Source organism: Schistocerca gregaria, chromosome 5 (assembly GCF_023897955.1).
Source record: "Schistocerca gregaria isolate iqSchGreg1 chromosome 5, iqSchGreg1.2, whole genome shotgun sequence".
Classification (NCBI taxonomy): domain Eukaryota; kingdom Metazoa; phylum Arthropoda; class Insecta; order Orthoptera; family Acrididae; genus Schistocerca; species Schistocerca gregaria.
The window spans coordinates 225,268,634-225,286,049 of NC_064924.1; the positions used below are offsets into that span (position 1 = coordinate 225,268,634).

The 17,416-nt window shown below is 37.8% G+C and overlaps 1 protein-coding gene across 9 annotated transcripts in view; it reads left to right on the forward strand.

Moving 5' to 3' along the window:
* LOC126273088 (aldehyde dehydrogenase, dimeric NADP-preferring) overlaps positions 1–17,416 on the forward strand; it is a 308,800-nt gene that overhangs the window by 259,453 nt on the left and 31,931 nt on the right. For 5 of the 9 annotated variants that reach the window (XM_049976508.1, XM_049976506.1, XM_049976513.1 and 2 more), the window contains exons 6-9: positions 2,748–2,911; positions 3,039–3,269; positions 3,370–3,567; positions 11,471–11,586. In XM_049976508.1, the coding sequence (XP_049832465.1) occupies positions 2,748–2,911; positions 3,039–3,269; positions 3,370–3,567; positions 11,471–11,586 (709 nt within the window). Of the gene's footprint in view, positions 1–2,747; positions 2,912–3,038; positions 3,270–3,369; positions 3,568–6,155; positions 6,272–11,470; positions 11,587–17,416 lie in introns of all 9 variants that reach the window. The other 4 variants (XM_049976507.1, XM_049976505.1, XM_049976510.1 and 1 more) reach the window with 1 other exon arrangement.

Consider the following 17,416-nt stretch of genomic DNA (forward strand, 5'->3'; position numbering starts at 1 on the left):
GTACTGTAAGCTTCAAAACATGAAATTAGTTACCCTTTAAAAAAAATGAACAAGTGCAATAGGACTCATGCTCTAAAGGCTCTATGCAGACTTAATTATGTATACATTTAGGGAAAGGGAAAATACAGTTTAATACACAATCCGAACCATGTGTTGTGTCTGCTGGTTCCTATTATCATTGAGAGGTGAAGTGTAGGCTAAAACAAAGACTGAAAAATGTATGGTCTGACCAGGAATTGATCCCATGACCTCTCAGTTTCCAGGCATGCACTTCACTGCTAGATCATCAGGTCTGACATGTTTATAGATAGTTCATTTATAGGTTTGATGGTTGAGCTTGCGAGTATCAAAATATGTGACATATATAGCCGTATATTTTGGTTACATGGACTTAGAAGCTTTAATTATTTCAACTGCTAAGAGACTGTAATCCATAGTATTCAGCACAAATTTCAACTTGATACTTCTACCCATTCCTGAGAAAAAGGAGTCTTAACAGACAGATGGATGGACAATAAAGTCATCCTTTAAGGATTCTGTCGATTGACATACGGAACCCCAAAAATAAATAATTATAAGAAATATGCCCTTATTTTCTCATACTGATTGTTAACATTCCTCTTGTGCCTTTTACCAAATGATTAACAGTCTGAAAAACTCTGTTGAGCCCTAGTGCTGACATGGAGTAATTTGTACCTTTCATGTGAAACTTATCCAGAATGGATTATTACTATGGTGCAGGCCTACCAGTAAGTGTTTGACGTTTCCGAGTGATGACATCCCAGAATGAAACAGTGGTATATCTGACGAAACATTTAATACGGTTAATTTGTGGCTGTTACAATTAATCTTGTGAAGGAACATAAACAAGCAAATACTTGTAATTGAAAAACACTGTAGCAAATCCTCATTTTGTGATTTTCATTTAGAAATAATAAATTGTTCTACCATCCAGAAATATAAGAATCAGTTAACATGACTAATAAATACATTCAATGAGATGTTTAATTTTATGATACCACATTGCTTTGTAACAGATTGTCGCATTGTACAGATTGTTGCATTTACAGAAAAAAATTCTGAGAAGGTGCCCAGTACTATTGCAGCTAAAAATATTATTTTTGCGTCAAATTTAGTATGACAGAGGCAAAATTGGAATAATTGTCTGAACTGATTGTATACCTCTTTAACTGTATAAAGTGGCATAACATCTTGTTGTAGTGAAGGAAGAAATTTCATCTTATGAGCTTCCTCATACAACACACACTTCCCTTTTGACAATAGAGGTATAATGATCAAATCATCCCCACAGAAAAATTATGGGCAATAATACAAAGCTAGGTACAATATGCAAATTAATAAACAATGTAAATGCACATCACTAGATACTGCAGCTTGTTGTGAATTGTTATATGATGAGGGTAAACAGATGTTTACTTTTCAGAACTTGTTGCAAGTATTTCTTTCATGGAAGCTCTCTAAATAAATATCTTAGTGCACACCTGTCCATAGTGTGCCCTTGATTGTAGATATTGCCATGTAAATTTGAACTTCAGTTGGAGTGTGAATGAGCTTTAGTTCAACTTGATGGCAAACGTACATTATATGGTGCTGTGAGACATGATACTGCTTATGAGGTATATGCTGTGTCAGCTAATCGGAGAATGTGCAACTACTACTTCTGTACAAAGCAGTCATAAAGACTAAAGCTTACCTGAAGACAAATTGGCACTTCTTGTCCCTAAAAATCCATTTTATGAGTTTACTAAATACTTATACTATGTTATTAATGTTACTTATTAATCAGGAAATTATTATGAATGCAATGCTTTTCTAATCCTACCCACTGTCTTTCCCACCCCTACCTCCCTACAGTGGTATTCCGCCGCCCACCGAACCTACACGATATCCTTGTCCATTCATACTCCACCCCTGCTCCCAATCTCTCACTTCACGGCTCATATCCCTGTAATAGACCTAGATGCAAGACCAGTCCCATACATCCCCCGACCAGTACCTACTCCATTCTGGTTACAAGCCGGGCTATGTGTGAAAGCAGTCATGCGATCTACAAGCTAAACTGCAATCACATTGCTGCATTCTACGTGGGCATGACAAACAACTATCTGTCTGTCCGCGTGAATGGCTACTTATAAACTGTGGCCAAGAGACAGCTGGTTATCCCCTTCCCTGTTCCTGCTCCATGTACCATGTCTTTTAAACTTACTGCCTTCTATTCCACCAATGCGTCTGCCTGACATCTAACGTCTTGACTGCACCTAGCTGCCTTACCCTTTCCTTATCATATCCCTGTATGCTCCCACAACCAGCATTTTACTGTCACCTCGTCCTCCCTGCCCCAGTCTTCCCTTTACCCCCACCCCCCCCACCCAAATTGCATCATGCACAATTGCTGACAGGCTGGTCTTGACGACCAGAGATAGTGGTCACATGTGTGTGAATTGTGCTCGAGTCAATATTTGTGTGTCTACAGTAAAAGAAGGCCTTTTGGCCAAAAGCTTTCTTGTTTAGTGGTTCTTTTATTATGCTGTCTGAGACTCACCATCTCCACTGCATGGTGAGTAGCCATCTATCCTTTGCATAATATTGTCATTAATGCTTTTGTAACCATCTCCAAGTGGAATGACAGTTTTCATAAACAGAAATTATTACCCATTGAACATAATGTCTGCTGTTTTTCCTTTTTCTGATTGTTTGAAGTCTTTTTTTTTTTTTTTTTTTTATAGGAATGTTACCATGTTGTTCAGGGTGGAGTACCGGAAACAACCGAATTGCTGAAAGAACGTTTTGACTATATCTTTTACACTGGCTCAACACATGTTGGTAAAATTGTGAGAGCAGCAGCCAATGAACATTTGACTCCTACCACCTTGGAACTTGGTGGTAAAAGGTAAAAACCAGATTAATTTGAAATTTTGATGTTAATGGAGGAGGAAATTCCTCACTTGTAACAAGTAAGTGTTTGCATAGTGCATATTTATTTGGACCCATGTACAGTTACAGTTCATTGTCCACAGTCCTGTGTACATTGATTCCACTGTAAATATGGATATAGCTGCAAAACGTATTCTTTGGGGAAAGTGCATCAATGCTGGTCAAACTTGTATAGCACCTGACTATGTGCTATGTTCTAAGGAAGTGGAGAGAAATTTTATTGCTAAAGCTAAAGAAATACTAAAAGAATGGTATGGAGATAATCCAAAGGACTCGCCTGATCTGTGCAGAATTATCTCTGATAGGCAATTCCAGTAAGTTTTGGATTTTAATATCCTAAGTATATTACTAATTAACTTAACAAAACAAAAGTATGGTAGATTGCCAGCTGTTAAAAACTTCATACTTCCTTAGGAGATTACATGGTTATCTGAGTAATGGAAGCATTGCAGTTGGAGGTGAAACAGATGCTTCAGAAAGATTCATTAGCCCAACGATTCTCACAGATGTGAAACCAACAGCACCTGTTATGCAAGAAGAAGTATTTGGCCCAATCCTTCCTATAATAAATGTGGAGAGTGCTTTTGATGCGATAAAGTTCATCAACAGTCGGTAAGTAGTCAGAGGAAGTTTAAATGTATATACTTTCACTGACCTGCAACTTCTTATAGTACTAGCAATATATTTTCATGTGAATAATAACTGCAGCAGTTAACAGTGGAAGAAGACGTAAGGATGAGAGACTGACATGCAGATTAACAGTTAAGCCTCTTGCAGTCAGTACTGAGTAGCCATTTACCTCTAAAACAGACAGAGAATGTAGTAGATGTTGCTGCAAATAAAAGTGGGGTTCTGACCAAACTGTGTGGTACAAAATTGAAAGAATGTGGTAAACTCCTTTATAAATTGCCATTTAGATGGCGGCAGTAGGTTTAAAAGACATGGTACATAGAGGAACATAAAATCACAAGATTATATGGACATCTCTTTCCAATAATCCCCATAGCATTTTAGTTAAATGGTTGATTACTGTATGACTTAATCAACGACAAAGTTAGTGTTGGATTTTACTGTTATTTCACAGGTAAAATGTGGCTAGTAGGAAGTGCGGGCCAGGAAGAAACAGCCATAAAGCTGTGATAAATTCTTGTAGAAATTTCAAAAAGAAATGTTTAGGGACTTCGGATCTGCATGAACACCCTGAATGTAAAGTAACTAGAAGAAATATTTTGCCTTGATCACCAATTTGTTAATTTTTATTCAATCTCCTTAATTGTAGTTGTCAAATTTGTGATAAAACAAAACTGCACATGCGGGATTGTCATTAAATTCATGCAGTTGATTATTTCTGATTCTTACCCTTTTGGAGTAATTTATCACTGCAAAGGCAGGAGGGTAACCTGAACCTCTGTACATTCCTCCACTCTCTTTTTGATAAGGGAGTCAAAAGAGTGAAGGTGATGTCATCTATTGAAAATGTTTGATCACTCTGGTCTTGAGTTATATTCCAATAATAATAATAATAATAATAGTAATAATAATAATAATAATAATAATAATAATAATAATCTTTATTTGTCCCTATTTAACACAAAAACAGTCAATTTTTGACAATATGTTTGTCATTTTTAAATTTGCAGTCTTGGACATGTCAGTTTTTGTACATTTCCAAAAATATAATGCCATACGTGTGATGAATATATACAATAAGTAGCATATTATATACTATTATATAAATATTTACCACTATTAATATACATAGGTACAATTGTTGATAATCGAGCTCAGAACTCTTTTAAGTGAGCATAAACATTTTTCAGTTAACAACTGTTTTCCATGGAGCTGCTTTATTTTATCTGGCAACCTATTATAGATTTATCTTCGAGCTCCAAGTGGACTGGGATCTGTAGCTCTTTTATTAGTCAAACAATGGAAAATCCAGGATTTAACAATGACAATATTATGAAAAGGATAGATTGCTGCTCACCATACAGTGGAAATGGAAATATTGAGTCACAGACAGGCACAAGAAGGACTGCTAAATAAGTAGGCTTTCAGCCAAAAAGCCTTTTCTGAATTAGAAAACAATGTGTGTGTGTGTGTGTGTGTGTGTGTGTGTGTGTGTGTGTGTGTGTGTGTGTGTGTGTGTGTGTGCGTGCGCGTGCGTGCGTGCGTGCGTGTGTGTGCGCGCGCGTGCGTGCACACTTGTCTCATGTTTGGCCCACCCTATCTTAGGAATAGTTACATTTTCAACATAGCATTGAAAAATCCTAAAATGTGACAAAAATAGATAACTGATGATAGAAAAAGCTTGCTAGAAATAACAATGATAAATAACACCGAAAAGTGCAAAAAGTAAAACCGATTTTGGCCATAAAATAACACCGATATCCCCCCCCCCCCCCCCCCCCCCCCAATCACTAACATGGCAAAAACAAGTTTGTGTCTCAGTATGAGAGACTTTTCATTGTATATCTTTACTTATTATTGAATCACAGCAAGTGAGTTTTCATTTCATAAATTTTGAGGAAATCCCAAATGATATCTTCATAGTACAGTTCAATTTTTATTTGCTGTTTGGACATGTTCATATTTGACAGTTTATCAAATTCGTACCAAATAGCAGCATTTAAATGTTTATTGTGAGTTTTAAATAATTTATGTGGTAGTAGAATGACATTGTATTACACATGAAAGATTAGTAATTGCAGTTTAAAATTCATGCTTTATCTCAATTATATAATTAAGTAGGATTAAAACACAGGGATCTGCCTGTGGTCCCACATTCAGGTCTTTGTCCAGCACATAGCTTTAATCTGCCAGGGAGTTTCATAAAATCTAGCTGAAGTTCACCTATTGATAAGAGTATGTTTGGAATTTTTTGTAAACTGTTGAACAATTTTTCTACAACAAAACAAACATATAATATATAAATACATACTAACTCTATGAAATGTTTGGGGCGTGGTACTGTAGTTACTAGTAGCAGTAGTAGTACCTGTAAGGAGTATAAGTGTAGAAGGTGGAGAATAAGAACCATATTTATGTTATCATAACATAGGTTATATTATGCATTATTGAGAAAAAGTAAGTCCATTCAGAATCTCCTCAGCACATATGTTTATGTGATCATAATTAATCACTTTATCCCAGGAAACCATTTATTTATCTGCCCACATTCACATTTTTCTCTTCAATAGCTGGCATCCATTGACACTTTATGTATTTACCACTGACAAGTTGATACAGAAGTTGTTCATGGATCAGACAAGAAGTGGCTCAGCTTGCATCAATGACACAGTGATGCAGTTTGCTGGTGAGTTGTTGGTAATGCAAAATATGCTTTCAGGTCCTGTGATGAGGTGCTTGGCGTAGAATGTAGTTACATTTGTGAAGATAATCTGAAATTCCCTCATTCTGTACAAGTATAATTAACACTGCTCTGTAGTTAATTATGGTTGCTGTTGACCTGTTCATAATACAAGGGAAAAACAGTGTTTACTCTGGTGGTGGGTGTACATTCAGAATTATTTTACATGCTTTGCCATTTATCAGGTTGTCAAATCAAGACTACCATTTGTTTTAAGTGTAAAGGTGAAGTTAATGTTTATTATGAACTTTGATTCTGTTGTTATGTAGAGGTAGTTGTACTAAAGGCTTTACAAGGCAGGATACAACTATCTAGATGTAAACAGAATGTGCTGACTGGTTAAACTGTTTATATGTGACTCCAGGAAGTTGGGTTCACACTTTATTACAACCCTGTCTCTTTACTGGTGTGCAAGATATACATGGTCAACTTGTAAATATTGCTATGCACACTGAGGTTTTATGTAGATGTTAGTTCCAAACCAATTAGAATAATGGGTAACTTCAATTCACACACTAATGGATACTGTGCTTCTAGCTGGATCTTAAGTGTACTGATTAGAAACTACTTTTGAAAAGAGATGGTGCATGTAATAGCATAATAAATTCACAAAAATTTTCCTCTCTCTGCATTGTGATTCATTTCAGAAACTAAAATTAGTTTAATATGTGGAGTTTAGTCATTGGTTGTACATTTAAAATGCCACAGTGATGATTCTTTCCGTAGATACTGCAGTTTTCAGAGAAACTGATGTGCAACATACATCATGCCTAACTTACTAGCAGATTGGTGATAGGGCTACTGTCTGTTCTAGCTATCACAATTTTTAAGCAATGGTTATTTAACTGACTTTGGTGGTTGGTAAAACTATAAAAAATGACTATTATTTAAATGTCCTAACGTATTATACTACAAAATTGAAATTATGCTCAATGTGCAGCAGAGAGAATTGTGTAAAAAGTGCCATTGGTCAGATCAGGTTGTGATAAAAAAAATTATAAAAATAGCTGCATTACCATTGTCTACTACATTGTTTTAAATGTCCTTAAAAACTGAACACTTTTAGAAGTATTGTTGTATTATCCTTTAATGTTATTCTAGAGCTTTTGAGTATTGTGCAATAAAAAGGGTTGTAAACATTACACACACACAACTGATATAGTAGAGTTGTAGTTAACAAGGATCATTTAAAATACAAAAATAGTGAGGAATATTGGACTCATGCACTCTCTTTTACATATAACAGTGCCAATATAGAATGTTCTGAGAGAGGATGAAACAGAAAAAATGAGTGGAAAATGCATTCATAACTTCTCCATGTTTATGCTCCCATTTTCTTTTTAATTAGCTCATTGGCATTTACAGCATTTGTAGATGTAACTACTTTGTTCTTTACCTGACTTTCCACTTTACAAAGGAAGCTACGATGAAAGCTAATGCCATAAATAAAAAATTGATAAATTTCTTTTATTTGATTGGAAGCTTATTTTGCAGCTTAGTCTGATCAGTGAGTGCTCAATTTCTCTCTTGTATGTACTTTTCGGTAATAAGTTTTACAGTTGTTCATGTGAGTGGTAGAGTAAATATAAACCAACCTTACATATTCTTTCACAAAAAAAGTGAGTTGGACAGAATTTCAACAATTGTAGCTGTTTTGGTCATGGATTAGGACTTCTTTGCTTAATCTGCCAAGAGTTTATTTCTGTGTTGCAAGACATAACTGGTACTCAAGTCATTCATTATAATTACGTTACGAGAATGGGACTGTCCCCGTTTTCTGCACTAGTATGACTGCAATATTTGACTAATGATTCTAACATCAGTAATAAATTATAGTCAGAGATTACTGAAATGATACTTCAGAAAAAAACAGTATGCATTGACTATGTTAATTTTACAGTAGAAGGAGGAAATGCCTGGTGTATTTCATTGGAAGAGTACCGGGGAGTTGTAGCTCATCAACTAAAGAAATATCATACAAATAGCTTACGTAGTTTACTCTTGAGCATTGCTTATCTATTGCAATATTTTAGCCACAATTGTTAATAATAAAGACAAGTGAAGTTGAAATAAGTCCTATAGATTTTGATGAATCTACCTTACTTCCTAAAAAGAGTGTTATAGATAGGCCTCATAATCGCTAATGGGATTTGCTTTGAGGCTTTCTCTGGTGCGGTATCTTTTTATGGAACAGACAGCTACGCAGTGACAAATATTAACCCCGTCCTCTCTTCACCCCTTCCTCTCTCTCTCAGCTGTAGCAGAAGCTTACAACATAGCAGACTATAGTTTTTACTGTTTTTGGTTGTGGCTGGAACATCTCAGAATCAGCATATGTTAAAACATGCACATGCCAGTGAATTTCAGTTATTCTGTCATTGCATTTAGTTGTTCTTGACATCAAATTTTTGTTTCCAATTGGGATTCTCCATTGTCTTTAACAGATAATCATGACAATCTGTAGATATGCTCATCTGCCATCAGACTACACTAATGTTAGGGGTGATACTTTTGTTTCAGCAAAATGCTTCTCATCACAGCGTAGAGTATATTTATCTGTAACTTCTCTACATCAAATACCAACTTTGTCCCATTGCTAAGAGTGTGCCCCATATGTCTACTAAAGTTGTTAATGTGCATTCTTATTTCCAAAGTGGCTGAACTGTAGGGATATAATTTGAACAGTCACTGTTTTGCAAGAGTATAATTTGAATTACTGCATCATTGTATCATCACACTTTGCAACAAAATTTCTAGATTCTTTTTTCAAAAGATTGAATTTGCTTCTAAACATTTGCCTCATCTATTACTTTCATTTAATGGTATGGAGATTTGAACAGCTTCTCTGCAGCTTATCTTTGCACAGCTATGATGATTGGTTTTCCATAAATCAGTATTCAAGTAGTGTAGTTTATATTTATCAGGAAGATTCTTATTGGATATTAAAATCCAAATGTTACTTTGCTTTGCCTCTAGGCACTTCTTCTCTCTGTACCTATTTCAGTTTAGAAGGTGTATGAAATATTTTAAAAATCACATAAATAGGTTCAATAGATTCAGTGACTCAGGCACTTGATGAAAAAAATCTTCGCTTATGAAAGGCAACATAATTATGCAACAACTAACATTTCTCAACATAACAAGATATTATCCTGTAGAAAACACAAGTGCAACTGACTTCCACTTTACATCAATCCATCATTACAATGTATAATAAAAGAAATATATGCTTTCATCTGTGGCTGGCTAACTATGAGAAATATTTTCTTCATTCAGCATACCTTCAGCTGAATTCAGCTCCTGTAAACGTTTTCTTATCTGGAGATCAGGGACTTGCTGTTCTCACAACCAGCCTTTCAACAAAGAAAAAGATTACTTTACATTGTAACATATACCAAAAGTAATGCATTTGTAGCGGTAGGGGTAGCACTGCTGTGGAACACTTGATGTGAAACTGACATGCACCATCAAAACTCAGATTCTGGCTCACATTTCAAATTACTGAGACTCTATATCAAAGAGTTGAGTGTAATGTAATCTGCTTCAAGAGCATCAGTAAATAAATGGACTACAGTTTCTGGTTGCACCGCTACAGCATTCACATCTGCGTATTCCTATCAAATTTCTGGCACAGATTTGTTTTACTGAGAAAAAAGGAGAATATTGTCACAAATCTGATATTTTATCCCAATTTGACACATTCTGCATTGTCTTTCTTTAGTGGTATGACAATGTGCATGCTGCTAGCAGAATCTATACGATATTAAATGAGTTAAGCTTTCTTTGTGGTGATTAATCCAGTGTGTGGCGGTTCCTTGTGCTTAGCTGTCGTCTTTTGTTGATTTTTGTCCTCAGTGTCGCCATACTGCGTTGCTACACTCGCAGAAAAAAGGGTTGTGGATTCCAATACACACTACTGTAAGTCATGTAGCCGACAGGTGCGCAGTTGCGTTTCACAGTACTTTAATTTTCACTTTGCACAAGCCTCAATATTGCACAGTTATATGGCCACTGTACTATTATGTAACCTTCGATAAGCCTCATAACAGTTAGCAGGTGAAACTCCACATACTGCTACAATAGTTTCTAGTTGAACATCTGTGAGCAGTAAAACCTAACCATAATATTCACAGTTCTTCAAGAATAATCAGGTATGTATGAAGTAGACACTGTCACTGTTTTTACGCATGGCCTAATTGTTTAACACTTGATCCACAGTTAATTTGAAGCATTGTTGTTGTTGTTCTAACCAACACAGGTTTCTCGTCTAAAACTCGGCTGTGGACCGAGTGTCTTGTGACCAAAAATCGGGTCCTTATGTATCCTCACAATAATAGGGGCTGAAACTACATTGTTCAAAGTTAAATTTATGTAAATTACAATTAAAACTTAACTCATTAAATTAACTGAATACACTGAAAAATTGTGTCCCTTTAACAGTTTCTTCTACTACAAAAGTTAGGCAACATTATTTTTTTTAAATCATGAAATTAACAAATATAGTTATGCAAACAACACTTTTGATAAAAATGTTAATTACTTTGGAATTAATTAAGCACTGGTTTTGCTAACATGTTTTCGAAGAGAGTCAAATACATACTTTGAGATTACTAGCATTTCGTCTTCCAAATGTTAACAATTATTACAGAATTTATATTTCGTTATATATCAACAATAGAATTTAAGTTATGAAACAATTACTGATTTCGCCCTATAACCAAAATAAGTTAGAAAATCAAATACATACATAAAACTAAGCACAAAATTAGATCTGGCATTATTTACTTTAAAACTGAGGGCCAGTATTTCTCTTAGATGAAAATGCAAATTATATCCACGTATGCTAATAGTAATCAGTTAAAAGTAACAAAATGAATTTTAAGGAGGCAGTTGACAAAACAAGAGGGGAATTAAAATTATCCCAGTTTGCTTTGTCACAGGTGATAATTTGAAAAGAGTGACAAAATACTTTCCCAGATAGGGAAAGGTTGCACAAATCTATAACTTCTGGAAGTCCAATCTCTTCCCTCCTAACATGAATTATTTAGTGGCCTTAGGAAAGGACGGTTGGTTTATGTTTGCTGCACCCTCTTTTGAAGCCTGCTTTGAACTATACGCTGGGCATGGTTTTTATTATTGGTACAGGGAAAAGCCTTTAGCTTTCTACATCTTCACCAGTAGAAAAACGGATATGGAGCTCTTGATTGACAATGTCCCTTGTGGTGGAGTGTGTTGCAATGACACTGTTCTTCATCTTGCAGGTAATGAGTCTGTTTCAAGTTACTTTTGTAATGCAGTTAGTTCACTGTTAACTTTAAACATTTTAACTTCTTTGTATGTAACAAATATAAACTAAGAAATGTGCCTTCTATCAATCTTTCTACTTTTGCCCTTTTTCCTCAATCTGGTTTAATGTAACAGTAACAACATTAACATTACTAATAGCGACAATCATTGTGAATATATATTATGAATACAGTTGTACTCACTAGTATGTATGACAGTGATACTTTGCATTCTTTTGTAATGTGTAGTTGCTTATTTTATCTGTTTGTGTGTGCTGGGTACTGGCAACATTCAGTGTTGATTTTAATCAGTTTTCCAATTTTATATTTTGTGATATGTTGGTCCACAAGTTGTATAACCATTTCTGTGTTCCTGAATAGTGGCAATTTAATTTTCACCGGATTTCCGTCTTCTCTCAAACTGATGGTGCACACTCTTTTTCTTGTCTTTTTTTCCCTCTATTAGAAACAAAGCAGAGTAAGTTACATATACACTCAATGACAACATAAACACTTAAAAACTGCAAATTCCATTTATTATTAACATGAAGCAAATGGTCATTTTTTCAGCTTCGATGAATTCTGAGGTGGTTGCTTCAGCAAGGCCACAGTTAATTCGCTCTTCACCCCCCCCCCCTCACCCCCCCCCTACGCAACACCACCACCACTACCACTGCACATCCTCTCCCACCTCACCCACTTTTCTCTGTTTACCTTTAATTGAGGTAATGCTCTATAATGAAAGTGTGGAATGGGTATGAAATAATTGAGATACGGTACATGTCTGTTCTGTTTGTAAGTTAAAAATGCACTGTAATCTGTGGTCAGGTTACAGATATTCCATTTACCACTTATGGTACATCAGCAGTGTATATTGCATGGATCCCCCCCCCCCCCCCCCCCCCCATTTCACCTCTTCCCCCACCCCTCTCACCCCACAGTGTGCAACACTGAAGGGATGATGAGAATGGGGTTGGTGACTACTTTAACGGTGAGTACCGATATGAATGATAGGTCATGCTGTGGCTGGCACTTTCGAGAGTCACAACTGGACGATTTCTCGAAGTAGTCATGGGTGCGGTATGAATACTGAACAGGTGGTAATACAGTTGTAGCTGCCATGGGAAGCATCCAGTGTGTCTACATGGAACAGCGGCAGTACGACTGGGGAGATGAGAGTCGGGTATCAGTGGTGAGGATGTTGGCATGTGGAGGCGAGACATGTTGGAGAGGCTTTGTTTTGATCAAAGGAACAGCATATGTTGAAGGATTTTGTAGTTGACGCGAACCTATAATGCAATTGCTGGAGGGAGCTTCAATGGGCACAGTCTGTGCAGTGGCTGTCAGTGAACCAGGTGAATGTAGCCGGTGGGGTTGCTGTTGTCATGTGAAGATCAGCGGTGGGCAGCAGTCGAGCTGCATGGCGGTGCATCATGTGGAAGGTACGTGGCCACAGTGTACTGTACAGCTGAGATACATGAACGATGATGCCAGTGGTGGGGTAGCTAGGTGGCTATGCAGGACTGACATGGTGTACTGTACTGTACTTTACTGACATGACATAACATGTACTCCACCATATGCGTGTGTTGGTAACATTGCGGGTGATGGGTAGAGCAAGGAGAGGAGGGCATGGCCAGATGTTGGGTGGGCATGATTGGTTTGTGCGACAGGGCTATGCGTGTGCTCCCACTCTCTTCGACATGACAGGTTGTGTGACAAACCTGTGATCTGCCTATGCACCAGTGCGAGGGCAGTAGGTATGTCTTCATTTCATTGGGGGATAACATGTTATCTCAACAGAATCTGTCCAATGACATATGACAGTTGGCGTAGCTCATCAGCTGAGGGAGTATGCTCCTCAACGGTCCTGATTGATGTACGGTTGTCTTCCTGTTGTTTGTCTTGAACGTTCGATGTACCATGTATAGGTGGAGGTGACAAGACGAAAGTGTGTGTGATGCAGTGGCCCGTGTCAAAGTACAGGAGAACGACATGTTGTACGACCGAGGAGAGTTGAAATTGGTGTTAAAAGTCCATCACTAGGTCTGGTTTTATGACGTCCTTAGCAGAAAGTGTCCATTTAAGGAGAAAGACGATGGCAGTTGTAGGGTCCGAGCCATGGACTTGTGCACTGTAATCCATGAACGGGTAGTCTCATGCGGTTTCAGTACCCTAGGTTCGTCCTTTGTCAATGAGCTGATGACTGGTTGCAAGTTGATATTAGAACTTTGTTCCACCAAAAGGTCATTCATTGGAGGGAAGAAGGCAGGCAGCACAGTGGAAAACATGGTTCTCGGGATGGGACCATCGGAAGTGGAAGCCCTGCTGAACACGCATCAGAGACCAAGTCAATGAGTAGATTACATTTATGTGCATAATTGCAGATTTGAAGTCTGGTAGCAGTCATTGTCTGTGGAGTGAAAGAAGATTCACTGCCATGTGGTGCATTGAGGCAACCATAATAGTCTTCTGAAGTAGATGAACGTTTTTAGAGCAATATCAGTTAATCACAGCACAAGCATAAATTTCATGCAGTGTCATTGAATTTGACTCACATGGATGCAGTGGGACATGGAGCGTGGTTGCTCAGTGCAACACAGCATTGTCCTGCACAGGTGGGAACATGGCGAAGTCAGTTGCATGTCATGGCTGCACAGATGTGGCAGGGTTGGACACAGTGCGGCTGCATGATCATGATGTGAGTGGTGGTGATTAGTATACGGTCAGATGTGGTTAGCAGTATTCTCTATTGGCACAAAAAAGTGGGGGTTTGTTGATGTCATGTGAAGGTCATGATATAAAATGAGCACGGTGATGTTGTAGTTCATGGTAGACAGGTGCAGTTGGTGGGATTTGGCCGCTGCTCGGAAATAAGCACTTGAGGCTGAGGCTGAAGCTGCAGTCCATGGCAGCCAGCATGTTCATCAACAGTGTGAGTATGTTGTTGGTGTTCCATGGAATGTTCTTGATGTAATTGTTCATTCATTACAGATGAGTTGTCAGCAGTTGCACACCAGGCATATAGTTGGTTAAGACTAAATTGAGATGTTCCAGATCCATCCACAGTGCAAATGTTTGAATCTGGGCAGTCGGTGGCACCACAGGCAGGTCTAGGGAAATCACATGTGGTGTGGGAGATGCTGCGTCCGTACTGAATGAATGCAAATGCAAGCAGCTGGAATGGTGCAGTTCAGCAGTCGCATAGTGTTTCTGCAAAATGGGAACAGCAATGAGGTCCCAAAGTAGATCATTTGTTGCTTTCAGTTGTATGGCACTATTGTCAAAAATCAAAATGCAGTATTGAAGTACATCTCCTGCTGCGGGATTGATCACTGTAGGTGGTTGAAGAGTCAGATGAAAAACACTGCACTGACTGGAATGGAAAAGCTTGTTGTAATGTGTGAATGGTACACAGTGGTTATGCGCAGATCACATTGTTGTGGTGTAGTTCGGTACATATGTGGCGTAATGTACTTTCATTGTGGGTCTCCAATGTGGTGAGGGTACAGTGCGGGTATGATATAACTAAGATATGACACCATGCAGAATGATGATAATGCTTTATTACACAAATATTTACACAGTAAAAGGTTCCGCTTTGAAACTAAGATTACACTAATGTCTGTTATCAGGTCACAAATATTTCACTTATCATACACCAACCACAGTGGACATTCCCACAGTTCAATCTGTAATAAACTCAATGCCATTGAGATGGTAAACTTTAATCTTTCTTCCTACTATGGAATGGTGCAAGCAGTGTAAAGAGTGTCTTTATAAGGAAAATAAAATTGAGAACAATGTAATAGTAAGAAAAGAGGAAGTAGATGAAGATTATGTGGGACACATGCTCTGAGAATAATTTGACAGAGCAGTGAAAGACCTAAGTGGAAACAAAATGCTTGGAATATACAACATTCCCTCAGAATTACTGAACATTCTTGGAATGCCGAGAAATGTTAGTTGTTGCGTAAGTGCCTTATTTACCTGACTATAAGACAAATAAAAGATGACTCCTATTCTAAACTTCCACCATTTATTGATTTTTGGTCACACAAGAAGTAGTAAAATAAACCAAAAGAGATGATATACATTTTTATTTTCACTTTCTTTTATGCTTACTATCTACGTGACCGACTGAGCAAGATAGTGTTGTTGTTAGAATGCAGGTGCATTGGCAGAAATCATACCACTTTGGATTAACACTGATACTAACTTGAAAATCAGCAGTGCTGTAGAACAGTAACAACTTCAGTAACTTTGTTGAAGCTCATGTTTCATTTGTTGTACTGTGTTTAAAGTGTTCTGCGCAAACATATTTTTGTTAACATTAATTTGTCTTCTGTAGAAACATTTACTATTGTTGAGTGTTAAATATTCAGTTAAATTCCAGCTACAATTGGATTTAGGCAAACTACATTGCAGACATTCTTAGAAAGCAAAGGCAGTATGTAGAATGAGATTTTCACTCTGCAGCAGAGTGGGTGCTGATATGAAACTTCCTGGCAGATTAAAACTGTGTGCCGGACCGAGACTCAATCTCGGGACCTTTGCCTTTTGCGGGCAAGTGCTCTACCAACTGAACTACCCAAGCACGACTCACGCCCCGTCCTCACAACTTTACTTCTGCTAGTACCTCGTCTCCTACCTTCCAAACTTTACAGAAGCTCTCCTGTGAACCTAGCAGAACTGGCACTCCTGAAAGAAAGGATATTGCGGAGACATGGCTTAGCCACAGCCTGAGGGATGTTTCCAGAATGAGATTTTCACTCTGCAGCAGTCTGCTGTGGCTAAGCCATGTCTTGAGTTCGATTCTCGGTCCGGCACACAGTTTTAATCTGCCAGAAGGTTTCAAAGGCAGTATGTGTTCCCATGTTTGGCAACATGAGAAAATTTGCTGTCTGCTTGCCACTTTCCTCCACATGTTCTTCCTAGTGCTCAGCCAAGTTGTTGCGCCTCCCACTCTGAAATTAAATCTGTGCATTACTCAGTTGCCGAAGTTTCATCTGTAAATGTAAGAAAACCCCCGAACTAAGTAAAGATGTTGACATCGGGAACAGTAGTTCATCTGGAATTGTAAGACAACTCTACACTTTTTGAGTAATGAATTTGGCAAAAAACCTCATCTTATAGCTAGCTGGTTACGGTATGTCACTGAAGCTACTGAAGTGTGTGTGTGTGTGTGTGTGTGTGTGTGTTTGAGTAATGAATTTGGCAAAAAACCTCATCTTATAGCTAGCTGGTTACGGTATGTCACTGAAGTGTGTGTGTGTGTGTGTGTGTGTGTGTGTGTGTGTGTGTGTGTGTGTGTGTTTTAACTGATTCACCTATTGAACTGAAATAGAGAAAGAGAGGGTGCCTCTTATATACTTCATATTTCTCATACTGTGCTTGTGTGCCTGCACCCATGCCCCCCCTCCCCACACGCGCGCGCATACACACACACACACACACACACACACACACACACACACACACACAAACGTATTCATGGGTTTGTTTACTGCTGAAGTTGTTTGTGGTCAATTTTGAAGTGCGGAAGAGCATAAAATGTTTTACAGCATGGCTTTAGCATGCTGTTCTGCAAATGTAGTACTTCCATTTACTGTTGATGGTGTACTTATGCTGTTACTGTTCCAAAATCTCTGTGCCATTGCAGAGTACATTAGGCTAGCTGCTAGCTCACATTAAAAGTTTGAAATGGTTCATTGCTAATTTTTATGAATCTTTTGGCTCGAAGCAAATGACATTACATAACAACAAAAATAATTCATTGCTAATGAGAAAATAACAAGCACAACTA